This window comes from Mesoplodon densirostris, chromosome 14 (assembly GCF_025265405.1).
Source record: "Mesoplodon densirostris isolate mMesDen1 chromosome 14, mMesDen1 primary haplotype, whole genome shotgun sequence".
Classification (NCBI taxonomy): domain Eukaryota; kingdom Metazoa; phylum Chordata; class Mammalia; order Artiodactyla; family Ziphiidae; genus Mesoplodon; species Mesoplodon densirostris.
The window spans coordinates 40341180-40357050 of NC_082674.1; the positions used below are offsets into that span (position 1 = coordinate 40341180).

General features: G+C 44.7%; 1 protein-coding gene across 1 annotated transcript in view; it reads right to left on the bottom strand.

Moving 5' to 3' along the window:
• The window catches only part of LHCGR (luteinizing hormone/choriogonadotropin receptor), a 64343-nt gene that overhangs the window by 17087 nt on the left and 31385 nt on the right, over positions 1 to 15871 (bottom strand). The window contains exons 7-9 of the mRNA XM_060117049.1: positions 9800 to 9868; positions 4380 to 4454; positions 484 to 669 (exon numbers count right to left, since the gene is read on the bottom strand). Coding sequence (XP_059973032.1) covers positions 484 to 669; positions 4380 to 4454; positions 9800 to 9868 — 330 coding nt within the window. The remainder of the gene's footprint in view (positions 1 to 483; positions 670 to 4379; positions 4455 to 9799; positions 9869 to 15871) is intronic.

Here is a 15871-nt window from a genome sequence, read left to right on the forward strand (position 1 = left end):
GGGAGAGAAATAGCTTGAAAAAAAAAAAAAAACCAAACACTGGAAACCTTCTATAGTGTTTTCTTTTCTTTTTTTTAACTAAGGACTAAGACATTAGGTAAAATTCACCCTACTGAGCCTACTTCCTCCACTTCTTTAGAATGATGCTCTCTGATAAGGATTAGGGCTAGTTGATCTTTGAGATACCAGTTTTGTACTCCATTTTGAAACTGCAGTTATCGTCTGATTTAAGGCTATAGTTCTGAACTAGCTAAGAATAAGCTATGAAGGTCTTCTAGCTGCAGGGTGAATTGACTATTTGGAGTCAGTTTTCAGGAGGAAATAGGACAGTTCATTTTCTTCTGGTCTATCTGAAAGTGACCCCGTGACTATGGAGCTGGTCTAGAAGGCAGGGAGTGAAGGGGCGGGGAGCCATCGACCAGTTGACTATTTTCAAATCTGAGTTTCTGCCACAGCTTGGCAGAAACTGTGTTTTTTACTCACTCTTTTGTTGGCAAGTTTCTAAAAGCACAGCAGTGGCTGGGGTAAGTCAATGTGGCATCCAGGAGATTGGTAAATTTTTCTCTTGATGGCAGTTTTTTCAGAGAATAGGATGATGTGGCAATTAGTGTCTGAATGGACTCCAGCCCATAGCTAGGCAGGGCCTGCAGTTTAGTGGAAGAAATATCCCTGAAAAGTAAAAGGGAGAAATGTTTATTTATTTATTTACTTAACATGTATGATTCATAGAATGAAACTTCCTCTCAACAATAGTATCCTTCTAGGTTCTGAGGAATCTTTTCTCCATCTTGCTTTCTCCCTAATTCTCCATTTCAGTTAGTCTCATTAAGATCTGAATTCAAAAAAGCTATGTGGTCTTTCTTCTGATGTGTACCCCATTATTCTTTTCAAGGCTGAGTATGACTCCTTGTACCTGTCACACATTCATTAGCATTCTCTCTCCCACCTCTGCTTCCTTACTCCCTCTCTCTCCCTCCCTCTACCTCTCTCCACTTAGCAGAAGTGAAATAACTACTCGCTTTAAGAGAGAACAGGCACGTGCAGTGACATCAGCTTTTGTGCTCAACTCCAGGGGGAAATATTTAGGGCTTCAGATGCCTTGATCTTTGATTGATCAAGCTCTGCAGGGTAGGTTTTCATGAGGCACAGGCTAGTTACGCTATTCAGAGCCACTGTGTGTCATTAGCCACCCTCTAACTTCTCTAAAGGCAAGCTGGATTCATCAGTCCAAAGCAAGCAAACGCTCGGCCATGCAAGCAAAACTGTGTGGAAAGCTCAGGTTTTTCACAGAAGGTCCCGAATGCCTCAGCTTTTCTAGACTTGAGGCAATGCCCAAGAAAACTCCAAATGAATTAAATGTGAGGAGGAAGAGTCAGTGGGAATTTAAAAATTCTGCCCACCTTCTAAGTGGCTGCTGCTGATACCCCATGAAAGTTTTCCAGGAGCGTAGCCCCCTGCAGCAAACTGACCCAATACTTAGTGCCCATCTCATGGGAGGGACTCAGTAGGGGATTGATGGACAGATGAACTTGACAACGTGGCATGATGACTAGTGTAGGCCCTTGGTGGAATAATCAAGGTGGCAGAATTTGCCTCGGGGGCTGCAGACTCATTGCTTTTGTGTCCTTATTGATTTAGGTAACCAGTGTTCTCATTCTGCTTTACAGAGTTATTATTTTAGATGTATTAGGGATTGACCACATGATTCTTTGCAGGCCTGGTGATTTTTTTTTTTTTGGTGGGGGTAAAATATTTTAAATTAAGATTCTAGAAATGGCAAGGTCTCATTACAGAGGAGTGAATCCCTGATGATTGATTTTCAGTTTCAGTGAGAGACTCATGGGAGGAATATTTTGGGGGTGTGGAAGGAAGGCCCACTTCTAGATATCACTTAAACCCTGAGGGTATAATGAGAATAGTTATTTGGAGAGTGAGACCTAGGTCTGGTCCCACTGTTCTGGAAAAGTCAGTGTGGATGCCTACCGGGCTCACAGTCATTTCTAAGCAGGCAGACCAAGCAGGTTTTCAAGCAAAAACTGTCATGCAGGGTGTCTTATGATCATACTCACTCATTCTTGTGCCTGACCAAAGGCAACTCTCCTTAGCTTTTCAGTGCCCAAGTAGGTGACCAGTTTGCTGTAAGAACTCTGCCTCTAGGGTGTGCTAGACTGGAGAGTATTCAAGCAATGTGTAAGATTCTGAGTCTGGTGTACTTTGAATATGAGACACAACAGACAGGGACCCCTAGGGTAGGATGGCAGAAGCTGAGAGCAGAAAAAACAGTGGGCAGGAAGCACGAGGAGGTGGAAGCCATGAGTAAGGAGAAATCATGACGTCGCGTGGAGAAGAGAGAAGAGTTAGGATTGATGATGGCAGAAGTCAGGAAGTGGAGAAGGTCAGGAGTTTTACTGGTGGGAATTAGGATGTAGAGAGAATCAGGGGTTGACAGCTGCAGGAAATAAGTAGACAGAGTCAGAATGGGTAGTGACAGGAGTTGATGGTGGCAAGAGCTCGGAGCTAGATGAAGTCAGGAGTTGATAGCGGCAGAAGTAGGCGGCAGAGAGTCGGGAGTTGATAGGAGGTAGGAAGTAGATGCTCAGGAGATGAGAGTGGCGGGGGCTGAGTAGAGTTGGGGGTTTATAATGGTGAGCTATAGAAAGTAGATAGAATCATGACTGGATACTGGCAGGAGCTAGGGTATAAAGAATCCCTGGGTCAGTTCATTCCTCCCCCTGATCAAAACCCTAAAGCCCCTTCACCTCACTCAGAGAACAGGCAAAGTCCTTATAAAAGCCACAAGCCTCATAACCTGGCTTTCGCCACCTCTCGGTCCTTCTGTTCTAGGCCCCTCCTCTTGGCTTACTCTGCCACACTGGCCTTCTGCCTAGTTCCCTGCACCTGGAATGCTCTTCCTACCGATACCCGCACAACTTGCTCCCTCACTTCTTTCAGGTATTTGCTTAAATAACACCTGTTCAGGTCCGTCTTACCTGACCATCCTCCTTAAAATGCTAGCTCCCTCCCTAGAGCTCCTTTTGCCCAGCCACCTGAATTTTTCTCCTCCACAGCCATCTGGAATACTCCATATTTTCTTTACTCATTTGATCCTTGTCTGTCTTCCCCACTCTATGAAGGCAGAGACATTTGCCTTTTCTTATTCTCTGCTGTTTCCCTGTTGTCTAATCCGGTGCCTGGCACATAGTACGGACTTACAGTTATTGGATAAATCAATGAATGAATGAATAAACAAACAAATGAACTGGGTTACACTGCTCACTATCTTTCTAGGACTGTCCTCATTTTAAAGTCACGCGCCTGTTTATCACTTTGCCTGTTTATTGTTCTTTCCCCTCCATGGCTGTAATCTCTTTATGAGCAGGGCCCAGAGCTTGCCACTGTCCCTGCAGCTTGGTGCCTGGTACACAGGACGTGTCCAACCCACGCTTGTTGAAGGCATTAGTGATAGCGTGCCAGGGTAGGGACTAATGGGCCGGCATCTCTGTGGCGAAGGTGACGAGGCCACTGCCGTTACTGCTGCAGAGTTTCTGGAGCCCTGTTGCGTCGCTCCCTGAAGCCTGACCGCAGCAGCATTTGTTTCCTACAGGATGTTTCCGGCTTCCTAAGGCATTGTCAGGAGACTAAAGGTTCAATTTCCTGCTCCTCTTAATTTTCCCATGTGTCCTTATGCTCAGCTCCCACTAACTGAGGGCACTTGCCTCTGCTCCGTGCATCCTCAGGGAGCCTGACGCATAGCAGCTCACACAGCCTTAATTCCCACGAGGGGATGCCAGGGGACACCACGCCCCTCTGCCAGCACATTAGGAGGCCCTCCGTATTTGATGTTGGTTGAACCATGTCTCCACCAAATTCATATGTTGAAGTCCTAACCCCCAGTACTGCAGAATGTGACCTTAATTGGAAATAGGGTCTTCACAGAGGTGATCAAGTTCAAATGAGATCATTAGGATGGACCCTAATCCAGTATGACTGGTATCCTTGCAAAAAGGTGGAAATTTGGAGACAGACAGACAGACAGACACACAGAGCACCCTGTGAAGACTGGACTTATGCTGCCACCACCAGAAGGAACTACAGAAACAAGGAGAGAGGCCTGGAACAGGTCCTGCCCTCGCAGCCCTCAGGAGGAGCCAGCCTTGCCGATACCCTCATTTCAGACTTCTAGCCTCTAGAACTGCAAGACAAGACATTTCTATTGTTTCAACCCCCCAGCTGGTGGTGCTTTGTTGCGGTAACCCTTGCACGCGCAGTGCAGAGACTGGTTCCCCACAAAGCAGGCTGGGAACCATGTGGCTGGACACCCTGAGCGGGCCTGCTGGGCTGCAGCGGGCGGGGAGGGAGGGCAGCAGCGCTGTACTCACAAGATGCTAGGCCCGGTGGCCCCCCGGAAGGCGCCATTATGTATCTTCTCCAGGTGCACGTTTTCCTTTAGCTCCCTGTGGGGAAGGACAGTGTCCTCAGTGGAGTTTGCAGCTCATGTGTAAACAGTCATAGCTGTGCGCATGCGCGGTGAGAGCAGCCTGTGGGCATGGTGCTCAGGGGTCGAGGGGACAAGGCGGGGCTGTAGGTAAAATGAGAAAAAGACGTTCTTGTCCGGGGAGAAACTGTGAAATCGCTGGTGTGCTTGGCTCCGCCTTTCCTCTGCGATTTCCCCCTCGCTCAGTGGAACCCTTTGTCCTGCAACTTAAAGTACTCCCTACTTCTGTCCTGGAGTTGTGCACATTTACTACCAGGCAGCTGGGCAGGGAAGAAAATGCTGCTCCAGTGTTCAAGGCCGAAGGGTGGAAGTGCAGCCCACTCTGCATCAGGCCGTCATGACCTTGGAGGGCTCAAGGTTTGTTCATAGTAATATACTGAAGTTTGCACATTCTTTACTTAAAAGAAAAGTAGGGTCCATTCAAAGCTACCCCCTTTCATCATGTTAACTCTTTTTCTTTCAGCTGTGCATTGCTCAGTGGGTTAGAAAGCGGAGGAAGGACAGCCTGTATAGAAAATTCCCCCTACCTCGGGTGCCCCGCGGGTCTGTGCCGTGTGCCTGATCGTTGCCAGGTGTGTGTATTGTAGAAACAAAAGGGTTGAAGGCCACTGCTCTTCAGGAAGCCAAAAGCTGCAATGGGAGTAACTACCTGAGGGCTTCTGTTCCCTAAGCTCAAGACCGCTCAGGGTGAACTGCTCAGGACCAGCTGAGCCTAGCCCCGCTGAGCAGCTCCCGTCTGGGCCCTGACGCTGGTGTCTCCAAGGACAGGCCCCTCTCTGGGTGGACAAGGAAGCCGGGAGAGGAGTCCCTGGGCTCAGACTTGTCAGCTTACTTTTGATTGCTTTCTTCCTACAAGAGAAGGGTGGCGTCTCAAAGAGCATTCTGGAAAACGCTGGACAGTGGGCACAGTGTACATCCATTGCTGGTGTGATGATTTTGAGCATAGGACATGATTCTTTTGCACCACTGTTACAGTGGCAAAACAAATACACCAAAACCCACTGCCCCCTCCCTTGCAGGATCCTCAGTAATTACCTGGTTCATCTCATAGCTTTACATCTTCTTCCTCGTCTTTCTGCAAGTCTCCACATCACCCCTGCCATTTAAAAACCGTAAAAGCCCCTGCATCTCACTCCCTCGGTGGCTGTCTTCTACATGCTTCCACTAAGCGTTTTCCTCGGAAAGCCTCGGCCCTTTCATCACAATGCACCCGTCAGTCTCACATCGTCCCATCCCCTGGGTGTATTTCCACTTTCAAAGAGATGAGGTTGTCAGAGTCAATTGCTGTTTAAAATCTAAATCAAAAGAAAAATTCCTTCCCAAACCTCCATGGCTCTTCTTCCTGATTTGATTTGTTTTAATTATGTTCAGTTATGGTCATAAATCATTGAAACCGGGCTCTGTGAGCAAATAATCCTCATGTCAGCCAGGTCAAATTAATTGTTCAAATTTCAGGACAGCATTTCTCATGTTTTATTAAAACTCAAGATCTTTTTGTATAATGATAACTCTGTATTATGTAAGTTGGTCAAAAATAAATCCAAAAGTTATCTACCACAGTTTCCTGGGGGTCGCTTTTGGGAACTCTCCCGAGTGGCATGGCCTTCTAGGTGTGAGAAGGTTAGGAAGGATGGCCTTTTGAAGTACAGTGGGAGGGCTCCTCAGCTCCAGCCAAGGCTTCCCTGATGGGGGTGCTCTGGGAGTGGTAGGGCTGGGCTCTCGGATTCCTGGAGGTGTCTGAGGGTAACCTTCTGAAGCTGCTCCTCTCCACCCTGTCTGTCTTAGTAAGTAACATATTTGAGAACTTTGTAGGGCTATGCTGTCATTGTTCTGAACAACTTTGGACAGGCCTTTATATGAGGAAGGTGTCAGAAATGGGGCTGGACACGCCCATAGTTGGAAACTTTTGCTTGACGGTTTTGAAAACTACTCCCTCTGCCCTGCTCAACCCTTCGATGAGTCTGCTCGCTCTTGGAAGAGAATTCAGACTCCTTCTCATGGCCCCTCAGTCCTGATGACTTGCTCCTGCTCCATCTCCAGCTTAATCTCATCCAGTGTTCCCTTTGCTGATGACCCTTAAGTCGCATTGGCCTCCTCTCAATTCTTGGAGTTTACCAACTTCTTTTCTTGCCCACCTCAGCACCTTTGCACATGCTGCTCCCTCCTTCTGTAATGCGCTTCGTCTGATGATTGCCAGTGTGGACTCCTTGTCATCCTTTAGGCTCAGCCTAAATATCATACCCTTGGTGAGGCTGTCCCTGAGCACCTAACCTAGAGTCAGTCTGCCCCTGGTACTCTCTCAGCTCTCAGGGATAGGTTATTTCCTTCACAGTATGTATCACTACCTGCAATAATTTCATTTATTTACTTGCCTTTTTCCTGTCTCTTCTGCTAGTACAGAAACTTCATTAGGGCAGGGACTGTTTCCACTGTTCCATTGTAGACACAGCACTTAACATAGTGCCTAATATATTGGTGATGCTTAATAAGTGTGTGTTGAATGAATAAATGAATGGAATTGACTTGTGTTCTTGGCAAACTGATGTGTGTTCTCGGCTTCCTCTTTCTGGCGACAGTGTGGTATGGGGAATACATACTAATGGGACTTCGGGACCCATTCTGGCGTCTCTAAAGCGGTTGAGACACTGCTGACCAAGGACCTCCCACCTTACGCTCTGCCTTCCCTGACCTCCCAAAGAGGTACTCTGCTGATTAGCCTCTCACCTCTGCTTTTGCTCTGGCTTCTTTTCCTTATCTCTTGTTTCCCCCCAACTTTGTATTCAGTCCTCTTATTTTTCCTCCTTGTGCAGGTGACCTCAGCCACAAAGGACTTCACCCGTCCCCTCTCCTCAGGTAATTCTGACTTCTGTGTCCCTAGCCCTGGCCTGCCCCTTCCAGCCCTCTGGCCTCCCTGCTAACCCATGAGCCAACCTTCTTTAAGCACCCCTCTCACACTTCCTATCCCAGGACTTTCAACGGCTTATTTTCTACAGAAGAGAGTCCAAATTGTTTACTCTAGCATCTAAGGCCCTTCCTGCTTTGTCTCTAACCCACATCTAGGACTTTCTAAAAGGTACTGTTTTCTGGTCTTTGAGCACATCCCATGCATCCTCCTCTGGGCTGTTCTTCTTGTCCTCTGACCGGAGCGCATTTTCCTTCCATCTTTGCCTGTCCAAGTTAGGCTCAGCTCAAAATCTACGTCTCTCATGAGGCTTTCTCTAATTTCCTTCTCTTCTGCCTTTGAAATCTCAGAGGACTTTACCTCTCTCAGGCCAGGCACCATATTTTGCCTTCTGTTTTAGTAACTACTTAGTGTACAGTTTATATACCATTTGGAGATGTTTCTTCCTAGGCTGTAAGCTCCTGCAGGGCAAACACCAGGGCTTCTTCATCTTCATTTCCCCTCAAAATATAGCATGTTCCTTCAAACACAGCTGATGCTTGGCAAACACTTGTTGAGTGAATAACAGAATGAGGCATCTGAGAGTACTGTGCCAGGAGAGGGTAAGCCTCTGATTTTAATTTGGCAGAAACAGATTCGATTGGCCAGAGTGAACCCTGCGTTGAATTCAAGTCAACAAGAAAATGAGGGAAAATCCACTCCATGGTAGGAAGGACAACTGTTTAAAAAGCTACCATTCCTGGAGCACTTAGTATGTGCCAGACCTGTGCTAACTGCATAAAAATACAATCTTATTGAATTATCATTCATTCATAATTAACTATATAATGTAACAAATAATAAATGAGCACGTACTCTATGCCAGGCACTGTGCTAAGTACTGAGGATGCAAAACAGACCTTTTCATTTTGGTGGTGGTATCCTCAAAAGAAGCCTATTAGCAGCTCCATTTTATGGATGAAAACACTATGGTTTAGATTGGTTGAGTAACTTGCTCAAGGTCAAGGTGATAAATAATGGGATTGGAGTTTGAGTCCCAGTTACTGACTGTTAGATCCATTCTCTTCTCCACCAAGCTATATAACATGGTATCCATATAATAGGGTCTTTGGTTAATATTTGTAGTTAAAATAAATACTATATTGGGGCTTCCCTGGTGGCGCAGTGGTTGAGAGTCTGCCTGCCGATGCAGGGCACACGGGTTCGTGCCCCGGTCCGGGAAGATCCCACATGCCGCGGAGCGGCTGGGCCCGTGAGCCATGGCCGCTGAGCCTGCGCGTCCGGAGCCTGTGCTCTGCAACGGGAGAGGCCACAACAGTGAGAGGCCCGCGTACCGCAAAAAAAAAAAAAAATAAAATAAAAAAAAAATAAATAAAAAAACTATATTGTATAGACTTATGCTACTTCAGACTGGCAGCATCAGCATCTCCTGGGAGTTTGTTAAAATTTCAAATTCTCGGGCCCTACCCTAGACCCACTGAATTAAAATGTCTGGGGGTGGGGCTCAGGAACCTGTGTTTTAGCAGTCTCCATGTGGTTCCTATGTGTGTTAAAGTTTGAGAAGCACTGGTGTAGACCATGGTTTATACATATGGCTTGTTTATTATTAAAAGCCTTTTCATTTGTTTGTTTTCCTTAACTTTGGCTTTAGTTGAGCCTTTCATGTGCTATTAGGTTTTACTGTACACAAGTGTATGGTGATTGTCACCTTACCCAGTACCTGTCATGGTTCAAGCAGCCTCTGCCCTGGCCCTGCGAGCTTTGTGAATGAGCCCCTTTTTTAGAAAAGGAGCCATAGAAAGAAAGACAGGTTGAGAACAGCGAAGGGAGCAGTAGAGATGCTTCTCTAAAGTTGAAGGCTGTTAACACTGGGGACTGGGGTGGGATGTGGTGAAAACACAGGGCTCCTTCACCTTGTGGAACATGAGCTCCTTACTACCCCCTGTATCCCCCCCACCCCCCAGCCCGCAGCAGTAAGGAGATGGGCTTCTGTGTGGGCCTGTTGTGGCTGAATCGGCTGGTAAATGGCATTATCCGATTTCTCTGCAGTGGGGCCGGGAGGAAGAATTTCTTCACTGAAATCACACTGCCTCTAACACACCATTGACCCGAGCGAGGGGACTAGAGAGGGAGGCTGTGAGGTGGGGGAGCCTAAAGTAGGGTGTTGAATATTTCAGCAAACTGTCAACTTCAGTGTATGCAGGCTGCATCCATCTTCGATATCAGGGTGCTCTGTGGTTTCCAGCCAGCCAGTTGCCTAGTAACATGCGTGCCACACTGAGGACCAGCCACTTGAAAGTTTATTTTTGTCCTGAGTTAGTTGCTGAAGATTGAATGTGATCTGGTAGCCAGAGTAATATCTCATTGTTATTCATGAGCTGGGGAAATAAGCACATACTTACAGGGAAATCAGCGTTGTCCCATTGAATGCATGACTTTGTATTTCTTCAAATCCATTTCCATATAGTTTTCTAAGGAGGGAGGAGAGAGGTTTTAGGAGCGAAAGAAACACAGTTTGGAATCACACATTCTTCTGTGACATTTATTACTAAGATAATTACTGGCACTTACAGTATCTAGCTCTGTTTCTCTAACATTTTAGATCCTCGGGGCCTGCTGAGATGAGACTGTTTTCTTGCTCTAGTTGGCTTCCACCTCTACCGCCAGCACCACCACTAATTTGTTAAGTGTTTATTAAGTGCCAGATATTTATTGATCAGCCATTCTACATATTTATGATATAATCCTCATCGTCACTTCCATTGCTCTGGTCAGAAACCTAAGCCTTCATGTTGTTGTGTAGCTTGCTTACCGTCAGAGAAAACAGTGGCAGAACTGGAATGTGAGGCTAGAGCTGCCTAACACTCAAGTCTCGTGTCTGGTTCTACAGGCCTATCTGGGCATATGGGCTTTCTGGGTCGCCGAAAGCTGAGGGCAGGAGAAGGCTCCAGTACTGAGTGTTTCTTTTTCTTGGATGAGTCTGTGGTTTTGCTGATGCCACATTTTGTTCCACAACCAAGATTTCAATGTCTGTAAACAGTTCTTTAAGACTCATTAGTGGATAGTGAAATCAATTTAGTTGGGTACAGTCAGCCTTAAAAAAAATGAAATAGAACAGAATGGAACAAAATGGAAAATGTTAGAGTATGTTGCATGTAATCGGGGTAGTACTCTTTCTGAAGTTTTGTTCCACCATTTTTGAATGTTATGTACATGTAAGTATATGTATACATATATACATATAAGTCTGCCCAGAACAAGACATAGGAGACTCCTTAGAACACAGATGCTGGGAAACGTTAGAGGCAGAAAAGAGCTTGGAGAGGAGCGAGCGGCAACCCTTCATTTGACAGAGAAGGAAAGAGGCTCAGAGAAGAAAGTGATTTGTCTAAAGTTCACAGTAGGTGGAAATGAGACCAGAACACACTGTGCCTGGGGCTACTTCCAGCACAGCAGTTTTGCTGGGTGATTTGACTCTTCTTCCCTGAGATAGCCACACGGCCCCTCTTCCTTCTCCTGTAGAGCTATGTTTGATGTCATGTTCTCGGTGTGGGCTTTCCTGGCCACCCTATTTAAACTGTCCCCCCAGCATTCCAGCATTCTCTGTCTCCCTTCTCTGATTTGCTTTATTAGCATCTGACCCATGATTATATTACTGTCTGCCTCCCCAGCAGAATGTAACCTTTATGAGAGCAAGGATTCAAACTGTTCTGTTCATTGCAGAATCCCCTGCATGTAGAACAGTGCCTGGCGCCTGGGAGGATTACAGTAAATATATGTTAAATGAATTGGATGAACAAATGGTTATATATAAGATGAATTTCTCACTGTAAATCATGGCCAAGCAAGTTTGAAAGCCACAGTCTCATATAGAAATATTTGTGTAAGTTCTTTATGAACAATGCTATGAGACTCAAGTGAGAAAGGGCTGTGGTATGATATAAAATTAAGCCGCCGCATCTGGCCAGGTGCTAGCTTCCCTTTACAGGGTTGCTGGCAGCTGCACGCCCATGTCAGGGACAGGTTGGGGGTGACATGAGAAACAGTTTAGACACAGTCTCCACCTACTCCTCCAGGTGGCTGCTGTCCACAGGGTTTCTCTAGCCTTTGTTAAATAAAACAAGCGTGGGATTTAATTTCATTTTATGTGTATGTGTGTAGTGTGGATGTGTGTAGTATGTATGTATATAGTGTGTGTTTGTGTGTATGTGGGTGTTTGGGGGGCATCTCTTTCCATCAACACACCTGAGACAAAGCAGCATATAAATAAGTATAGTTGGGACTCAGTGTTGAAGCTTGATACTTGAACACTGAAATTCAGAAAATATAGAGATTACAAAATAATGGAGTTCAAAGAGAGCAGGGGAGCCTATTTAATTCGTTTTGTTAAACCCCCAGATCTCTCATAATGCTTGCTACCTAACATGAGTTCAGTCAACAGGCTGGGTGGAGCGGTGGCCTTGCCCTTCCACGGGAGGAAGAGCCTTGTCTGGCTTCCCCTGCTCTCATGGGCTTCCTTCTGGAATTCTTCTGAGTTTACAGCTTCACACATGAGCTCTTAACTATATTCTGTAATGGATTATTGGATGCCATTTTTCAATAGTTTTCTGTCCCCGTTTATATTGTAGAATCCGAGGGGATTGGTATTTGGTTTATCTCTGTTGTCTTGTGGAATTACACACAACTTTCACACAATCCCACTAGAATTCTCTTTATTTTACACTTAGAATATTGTTCTTTGGCAGTCTCTTGTCATTTTGGGGATTGAATTCCTTTACAGTAATCTCTTTTAGATGAAGAAATCATACCTGTCTTTTCTCTGGACTTCTTTTGAAACTGGATTTCTTAGAGTCTAGGCCAGTGTTTGTCAAATCATTCTCCTCCATCCACTGAATAGGAATCATCTGGAGCTGCTGGCCACAAATGCAGATGCAGACCTACTGACCAGGTGCACTGCAGACCTACGGAATCAGAACCTGGCCGTGGTATCCAGGAAAATGCACTTTTATAACAAGCTCTCCCAGTAAGCTTTGGGCATGCCACTTTGGGACCTTGCCCTAGGGTATAACATAGGATGGTGCAGCTCTCATTATTTCCATAGTGCAAATCAGATGGTCTGCTGGACAGAATTGAGTCCAGAGTCTGGTCCCCTTACTGCTTTCTCTACCTTCTTAGTTGTGGAACTACATGTGTAGAAAAAGTAGCCCCTACCGTGCTTTTAGCAAAGCAAAGCTGCCAGCACTTGTCTGGATGCCCATTCCTCATCACTGGTATGTGATACCCTGATCCTACTTTTGATACATATTAGGATTTTATACTTAGCTTTTTTTTTTTTATACTTGGATTTTTTGGTGGGGCTTACAATGCCATTGCTCTAAGTGCAGCCTCGCAGTTAAGTCTGCAAGCCCTGAACCCAACTGCCTGGGCTTGGATCCCAGCTCTACTACCTATGAACTGAGTTACTTTGGGCAATTTACTTAACCTATCTGTGTCTCAATTTGGTAATCTGAAAACAGAGATGATAATAATAGTCTTGACCTCAAAAGGCTGTTGTAAGGATTAAAACAGTAAACATACATTGAGTACTTAGAAATAGGTTCTGGAACAAAGTAAATGCTTAATGTGTTGCTCCTATGATTCTTCTTCTTCTTATACTTAACAGTGGCTTCCAGCTGTCTGGCCAGAACAGAGAGAAAGATCTCCCTTTCCATGCTCTGGACAGCATGTCATGAAATGCAGTGACCTGTTTAATTGAACTGTCATTCTCCTCTGTTGAGGTAGGGGCCTTTCTTCTCCTGGGTAGAGCAGGTCAGTTCAGTGGCCTGGGCTGCCCCGAATGTACTCATTCTCCGGGGGCCCTCAGCTACCTTTGGTCTATGCTGGCACCATTGACATTTTTGTATTTGGACATTTTTTATGTCTTAAAAAAAATTTTTTTTTATAGCCTGGGTTCTGCTTCTTTCAACTTTCCAAAGAAAATGGCTCACCATTTCCTTTTCAGCTACTGCTCTTCGGCTCTGTTCTTAACATTTGCAGACAATAGAATGTGCTGCCTTGTTTTGATTGAAAGAGTGGCTTCCTTACTTTGGAGAAATTACAGATGTGAGTGGGAAACCTCATGCTGTCAGGGCTGCACAATGCTTTAAATGCCCTTTAAAACATCTGGAGAGTCACTTCACAGAGCTTTTTTCTAAAACATCGTGGTGTCAGAATTAAATGAGGCGGGCTTCCTTTGCTTTGAGGATGCTGTCACGGGCATAGACATGAATTTTTCTCTCTCCTCTATTATAATAGCTGCACCTTACTTTAAAGCATTGTCTACATTCTCTATTCAAATGTCAGAAATTTTGACTCAAACAGAGAGAATGGCACCTTTTTATTCAAAATAAGATTCGGGCTTTAGAACTTAATCACAGATGACACTCTAATTCTGAATACTGCCTTATAGCAAACTCCAAATATTCCTGGGGCTTTAAAAGCATTTCTGGGGTTATATTAGCAGTCTTAGACATTCTGCCATAGTTCCCACTTGATCATGTAGCCACTTAGTTTTTGGATGATTTCAAAGAAGAAAGCCTAATATAGGTTTACAGATCCTTGGGGTCTCAAAAAGTGACCCCATTGAATGGGGAGGTACCTCACACCTTAGGATCTGGGGTCTTCCCATGTCTTTACTGAGGACACAGAAGACATATAAGATCCATGTCCTTGAGAGGCTTATAATCTCAATGGGTGAAAACATGAAGTAATGAAAGAATAATACAAGCCAGTAGACATTCCTTGTGAGCATGTGTGGTACACAGAAATGAGAAGTCCTCTTGGGTTGGGGAAGTCAGAGAGGCTGCATGGTGGAGCTGAGACTTGAGTCAGACCTTGCAGAATTAGGAATATTTGTTACTGAAGGGGAAAGCATACTATTTTAGAAAATATACCTTGTGGTAGTATATCTATAAGCAAATTTTAATCAAATGACTATATAAACACCATCCTAAAGAAGAGGGATCCTATCCTATCCATCACCACTTTCTTCATGCAGTACTTGCTGAAGTCCTTTTATATCTGAATGATTCGTCATGTATGAAGACACTTCTTTAGTGGATACCCTGGCAGTCATTGTATGGATAACTGTCTCTGGTCACTACTATATGCTGCCATGACCCTACTTTTGGATGTTATCAGAATTTCCCCATTTCTGTGGAGCTCACAGTCTCTATAGTAAGGGATTCCTCTCTCTGATATGAGCATGCCTCTTGCTTTTCAGCAGTACTGAGTTTTTATGTTTCCCTCCACCACAGCCAAGTTCATGTCAACTTACAACATGCAACAATAAAAAGGTGACAGGTATCTAAAATAATGATGACAGCAATGCAGTATAATATATTGAATAAAATTTTAGAAAAATCCATGTTTCATAGCGATGCTTAAAAAGAGAGCAAGTCACTATGGAGAACAGTATGGAGGTTCCTTAAAAAACTAAAAATAGAACTACCATATGACCCAGCAATCCCACTACTGGGCATATACCCTGAGAAAACCATAATTCAAAAAGAGTCATGTACCGCAATGTTCACTGCAGCACTATTTACAATAGCCAAGACATGGAAGCAACCTAAGTGTCCATAGACAGATGAATGGATAAAGAAGATGTGGCACGTATATACAATGGAATATTACTCAGCCATAAAAAGAAAAGAAGTTGATTTATTTGCAGTGAGGTGGATGGACCTAGAGTCTGTCATACAGAGTGAAGTAAGCCAGAAGGAGAAAAACAAATACCATATGCTAACACGTATATATGGAGGCTAAAAAAAAAAAAAAGTTACGAAGAACCTAGGGGCAAGACAGGAATAAAGACACAGACGTAGAGAATGGATTTGAGGACACGGGGAGGGGGAAGGGTAAGCTGGGACGAAGTGAGAGAGTGGCATGGACTTATATATACTACCAAATATTAAATAGATAGCTAGTGGGAAGCAGCCACATAGCACAGGGAGATCAGCTCAGTGCTTTGTGACCACCTAGAGGTGTGGGATAGGAAGGGTGGGAGGGAGAAGCAAGAGGGAATAGATATGGGGATATATGTATATGTATAGCTGATTCACTTTGTTATAAAGCAGAAACTAACACACCATTGTAAAGCAATTATACTCCAATAAAGATGTTAAAAAAAAAAAAGAGAGAGCAAGAGGGAAAGAGAGGAAAAGGAAAAAGAAGGAAACCTTTTATACAGAAGAGGGCTGGCTGATAAATGTAGAGGAGTGATAACTTTAAAACTATCATTTTGTAGCTCTCTATATAATAACTGAATAATGAACAGATGCTGAAACCACTGGGTGAAAGGTTGTTGGCCAACTTGATAGTCACATGAACTCAGAGTATCCCACAATGGTTTACTTATTTATGACAAAGGGAAAAATGTGCCCTTACAATGAAGAGGTCTGGCAATCACCACCTTAACCAGATGGCCAAGGAGT